Source organism: Belonocnema kinseyi, chromosome 3 (genome assembly GCF_010883055.1).
Source record: "Belonocnema kinseyi isolate 2016_QV_RU_SX_M_011 chromosome 3, B_treatae_v1, whole genome shotgun sequence".
NCBI classification, from domain to species: domain Eukaryota; kingdom Metazoa; phylum Arthropoda; class Insecta; order Hymenoptera; family Cynipidae; genus Belonocnema; species Belonocnema kinseyi.
This window is the reverse complement of record NC_046659.1, coordinates 77234940-77241089: the sequence shown is the minus strand read 5'-3', so window position 1 is coordinate 77241089 and position 6150 is coordinate 77234940. Positions and strand designations below refer to the sequence as shown.

At 31.3% G+C, this 6150-nt stretch overlaps 1 protein-coding gene across 2 annotated transcripts in view; it reads left to right on the top strand.

Moving 5' to 3' along the window:
* Window positions 1–1646, top strand: part of LOC117169325 (neprilysin-2-like) — a 21399-nt gene extending 19753 nt beyond the window's left edge. For both annotated transcript variants that reach the window (XM_033355653.1, XM_033355654.1), the window contains exon 9: window positions 1111–1646. In XM_033355653.1, coding sequence (XP_033211544.1) covers window positions 1111–1449 — 339 coding nt within the window. In that variant the 3' untranslated portion in view covers window positions 1450–1646. The remainder of the gene's footprint in view (window positions 1–1110) is intronic.
* Window positions 1647–6150: the final 4504 nt, after the last annotated feature.

Below are 6150 nucleotides of genomic sequence, written 5' to 3'. Positions count from 1 at the left end.
GCTTGTGTCAAATGTTCACGTTTTGAGACCCCTGAATCCAAAAAACCGGTTTTCACGAATGTGTCTTAACAATTTCGCAGTATTTCAAAGATTCTCAAATATTTAAATGAATTTTCAAAAAATATATATATATATACATACATATAAATATAAATATAGATACATAATTTTGAAGTTAAAAAACGGTAGGGCCGGTCAGTAGACCGTATGTGTATAGTTTAAAGCAATCGAACGTGAAGCTCGAAGTTTAAACAGTTTCCACTATTTTGTTATAGGAACTTTTTTTTCGCAGAATTGAATTGATTAAAAATTTAACTATTTGGTAAAAAATTCATTTTTTTTTCGAAAATTCACCTGTTTAATTAAAAATTCAACTATCTTTTTAGAGTCATTTTTTGGTCTGAAATACATCGATTTTGATAAAAATGCGTTCTTTTCAATTGAAAAATCTCCTCTCTTGGTTGAAAATTGAACTGCTAGATTTTTCTGTGTAACGTAATATGTGGACGTATCCTTACACTTTTAATTCTTATACTTACCCAGTAAGGTGGCTAAACAAAATGAACTTCCTTTGATATGTGGGATCACTCCCCCCTTCCTATAAAAAGGAATTGCTTTGTGTCGAATATTTTTTTAATACTGTTCGTCATTATTTTGCTTTAAATCCACGAAATATTTGCAATAGAAACTCCAGGGAGTTCGAAAATTCAATTATGTTAAAATAAGGTTTTTTGTTAATATCTGGGAAAGCTCCTTCAATTATTCCATGCTTTTTCACCTTATTAACTTTCCTTATCACTTTTTGCCAAATTTAGGCAAAATTATAAATTTTTTATCAAACCATGTAGAAAAAAACCATTTGTTTCCGGTTGAGGGAGGTTTAACCCCGTGTGAGTCAAGACCTCCTCTTTCAAAGAATGTGAAAAAACACAGTTTTTTCACTAAATGGAAGTTTCTTTGGGGGTGGGCAGTGACCTCACAGATCAAAGGTGCTCAAATTTTGTAAGCCACCCTATTACCCAGTTATACTACAAATCACAAAATGAATTATTTTTGTATAAAAGTGCACGCACTGGTGAATTGCAAAAACAAATATCTATCAACTTTCAGGTGAATGGCACCAGTACTCAAGAAGAAAACATTGGAGACAATGGAGGAATGCGTTTATCTTACCTAGCCTATCAAAATTGGGTGGAACGAAACGGACCCGAACCCACTTTGCCTGGGTTAAGCTATTCCCCATCACAACTTTTTTGGATCAGTTCAGCCAGCATGTGGTGTAAAAAACAAACACCAGAGTATCTAAAAGATTACATTACATACGACCCCCATAGTCCTCCAGAATTTAGAGTCATAGGGACAAATTCTAACAGGCCGGAATTCACAAAAGACTTTCATTGTCCACCAGGTTCAGCAATGAATCCAGATAAGAAATGTTCTATATGGTAATTCCCTTCTCGAAAAATATTATTATTATTGTCTACTAAGGCGGGTCCATTTAAGTCCTGTATATCTGCGGTTCAAAATTTAAGAGCTCTCGCTACTAAAGCATCATTTAAGTCGAAAAATATATGTAAATAATCTATTTCAGTGTAAAATAAATCTATCAATGCATTCTTCTCAATAAACTAATACTGTAAATATAATTAATGGGCATTTTATTTACTATGATAAAAATTTTAGATTTACCTATACCAGGGTGATTCACAAAAAACTTGTTTTTATTTTTCGGCGGCCGTATCGCAGCAGTTCACTTCTCTTGATTTAAAAATTTTTTTAAATATACATATTTGTTTTACAGAAATGTCATATAAATGAAATTTGTAGCTAATAAAAAGGAAAAGACTTTCATTTCGTGTCAGATTGAAAAAAAACTGCTTGACGCTGGTAAAAAGGATAAAAGTGCTATTTCTTAGAAAGAAGTAAATATAAGGACATAATTATACCCCTAAACATTTGTTGTAAGGATGGGAACAATTCTGAGATCATCCCCACACAATAGGGAAAAAATATATGATAGACATGAAACCGGGGCATTAGAAAAAAAAATAAATAAAATTCTTCAACAAAGCTTTTAATGGGGTCTTCAACAATGACATTTCAAAAAATAGTAACATATGTTAATAGCAAGAAGATAGAATAACAGATTACTCATTTGATATAAAATCATATTTTTAATATTTTCTTATAATTAAAACAAATATACATACAGTGCATCATTTATCTCTATTCTCTTATATTTACAACAAATATACAGTTAAAAAATATAAAGATTTTTTGTAATAATAAATGTTTTTGTTTCGTATCGTTAAGCCAAGTTTTTTCATTAACTTGGACTTGCTGACTTCAGACGATTGTATTCAATGTTTCTCTACGATCTCGAGGAAGTACAGCTTTTGATCTCGATATTTAGTAAGAACAGTATTGAATTACTCTATGTCGCTTTTATAAAATCATTCAATACTTTTCTTACTGAACATGAAGATCAGAAACAGTACTTGCTCTAGATGGTAGAGAAACATTGAATACAATTTTCTGAAGCCAGCAAGTCCAAGATAAATAAAAGAACTTGGCGTAACGTGATCGACGCATTTTTGAAGTTGTCAAGTACAAATACTTTAGCGTTTTTTTAATTACATAAGAAAATAAAGATACAAAAATTAAAAAATAAATCTTTACAACAAATGCTTACATAGTTCAACTGCATATTTGTTGCGAATATAAGAAAATATAAATAAATGATGTACTTTATATTTGTTGTGAATATAAGAAAATATTAAAAATATGATTTTATATACAGCGAGTAATCTGTTAGTCTCTATTCCTCCTATTGAAATATACATATGTTACGATACTATTGTGTGGAGATGATCTCAGAATTTTCGCCATTCTTAGAAAAAATGTTTAAGGGTACAATTTTGTCCTTATATTTACCTCTTTCTAAGAAATTGCACTTTTATTTATGCCTTTTGCCGGCGCCAAGTAATTTTCTTCCAATCCAACGCGAAGTTGAAGTTTTGTCCTTTTTATTAGCTACGATTTTCATTCATATGATATTTCTCTAAAATCACTATGTATATTTAAAAAAATTCGAAAACTACGAAACTCTTCATTTTTACGTTAAGTGGGCGCAGCCTCTAAACATTTTTATTTTAATCTGAAAAAATTAGGAGTATAATATCTTACCCTGAGAAAGAATTTTTTACCTACTTTTCCCTTGTACACTTCATGAAAAAAGGGGTTCCTCAGAAATCATTTTGAAGACAGATTTGAATGTGTTTCGTGAACTATAATAATAATTCTAAATTTTTTTTGTAAAGGAAAATTTATTAAATAATATTTCTATTTAAAAGCTAAAATTTTGTATTCCTACACTGTTATTAATTGTTTCATACGTATAGTAATTATACGTACTTCTCTAGCCTCAAAAAGTGGTGTAACGAAATGTCTCAAAAATCTCGCACCCGTTGATTTACTTGAAATTGTTTAATTTATTCCATTTACAATTTTAAAATAAAATCCATTGCTAACTTTTAATTTGCTTTAAACTGTTATTTAATTTCTCATCATTCAACGAACTTAAAGCCACAACCAAACATTTCAGATACAACACTGTAGTATTACTAATATGTGACAAAGTTTTTCTTTATATAAACGGAATACACCAGTTTTTTTAACATCATAAATTGGTACATGTCACTGAACCAAAACTGTTAGTACCCGCTATGTTACATACCTGTTATGTACCCTCCACCACCACTGACCACAACCATTACAATTTGCATTTTACCCTGCAGTGACAGTGAGTCAAAAACACAAGAAGGTAAAGGATTTTCGTCGCGGTTCTAGTTTGAGTTCTCCGCTACAGAATAATTATAATTTCCACACAGTTTTTGATCAGAAAGTATTGATTTCTTGCACATTAAAATTATTCGAGAGGATCAAACTTATTTAAGGCTACAGAACCGTCTCTCGCAAAAGGTAAGTTATATATTTCCATATGTGTTGTGTATAATAATCAACGAATCAGCTTCAATTTTGGAATTAAATATAAGTAACCTGAAGGGATTGATGTTATAAATATGATAAAAAAAACTTGTCGGGCTTTTTTTTTACTGAAAAGCCGCAAAAGTTTTGTATCTAATTCTTAAATTTCTATTTGTTGAGAATGTGTTTTTAATAAAAATTAAAACACTTTAATCAAACAAATGAAAATAACAGTTTTCGTTCGTAATAGCGTCCACTAGTATATTTTCACATTTTTAATGTAAAATTTATACATAAGATATCTTTTAATTGGGAACAATTATTTTGAATACTAACTAATTTCATAGTATTTATATCAATACGTGTAAGTTACGTTTCAGAAATATTTAGTATTTTTTCACAAAAAGTTCAAATGAAAATTAGTTATAAGTTAATAACTGGGATTCCATATATATATACATATTTTTCTCATACAAGATTGAGTAGGAAAGTAAAGAAAAGTTTGCTACCAAGATGCGTTCAACTATTCAGTGGAAATTGGTGCACAGCTTCTCTGTAGTATGGAAAATATTCTAAATCTAAATATATATATTTTTGATTCTGAATGTAAAGACTGATAACACAGGCCAACATGGTTTTGTTGTTGGAAAGTGGAGGGTCATTTTCGAGGTAATTTTTTACGTAGAATCCGAATCCGGGGTCAGAATTGGCCCATCACGTCAGGATTTTAAGATATTAGAGGTTATGTACCCAAAAAATGGTGTTTTTGGCTACATTTGAGGTTATGTACAGAAGACACATCATTTTTTGGGATTTTTTCATTAGTTGTATCATATAGTACAGCTCTTTCTCTTTAATTTGAGAGTCGCAGAGTTCAATTACCATTTTTCTTTGCCACGTTACGCCAATTTGAAATTACGAGATATGCCCCATTATGTCTTGAGTATTTGCTTCAAATACTTTGAGGCAGACATTTTCCACTGGTTGTTTTCTCATAAAAATTTATACTTGGGGGTGTTCGGGTTTGTTGAAATCCCCAAAAATTTTGTGTCTTCTGTACATAACCTCAAAATTAGCCAAAAACGCCATTTTTTGAGTACATAATCTCAAATATCTTAAAATCGTAACGTGATGGGCCAATTAATACCCCGGATTCGGATTCTGCGTAAAAAATACTTTGAATATGACCCTCCACTTTCCAACAACAAAACCATGTTGGCCTGTGGTATTTAAAGCAAATGCTCAAGACATAATGGGATACATCTCGTAATTTCAAATTGACGTAACTTGGTAAAGAAAAATGGTAATTGAACTCTGCGATTCTCAAATTAGAGAAAGAGTAGAACTATATGATACAACTGAAGAAAACATTCCCAAAAATTTTGTGTCTTCTGTACACAACCTCAAAAGTAGGCAAAAACGCCATTTTTGGGTACATAACCTCAAATATCTTAAAATCCTGACATGATGGGCCAATTCTGACCCCGGATTCGGATCCTATGTAAAAAATTACTTCAGAAATGACCCTCCACTTTCCAAAAACTGACATGACCCCATTATTTGCAGGCTTGTTGTGTTTATTAATTTTTTCAGTCAGCAGGTACGGGCCAGTGGGGAATTAAAGGTAAAATAAGTATTGCAATATGGATGTCCGTATTATGATGAGAAACGTAAAAATGGGTGCCTTAAAGGTCGGACTGAATGCGCTTAGCGGTTGCGACCTGCCAAAGGTGTCAATTTTGACATTTAACTAACGTGACTTGGATAAGATTGAAAATTGGTGTACATGTAGAGGATCAAATTAGAAATATCACCTGCGCATTGTCAGGCATCTCTTTGCCAGGTGAAAAACTTTTATCCAGGCCAATCCAATCTGTCAATTTTTATGAAAGCTGTTGTGCTAAGAGACACTTCGATATATGCGATTTTAATCTCATCTGTCGTTAGTAAAAATTTTCAGTGATCTTGCAAGCATGCTCTCAGATGAAAATTACGAAATAAATAATAAAGCTACAATCTATTTTACTATATAAGTATAAATAATTATTTTCGCTGCGAATAGCTTCGAACTGCCTAGGCTATTCGTGCAAAGATTTCGGTAACCTGTAGGTGTAAACACTTCCTTTTCCTAATGCAAAATTTTTAAAAAGAATGCAATTATTA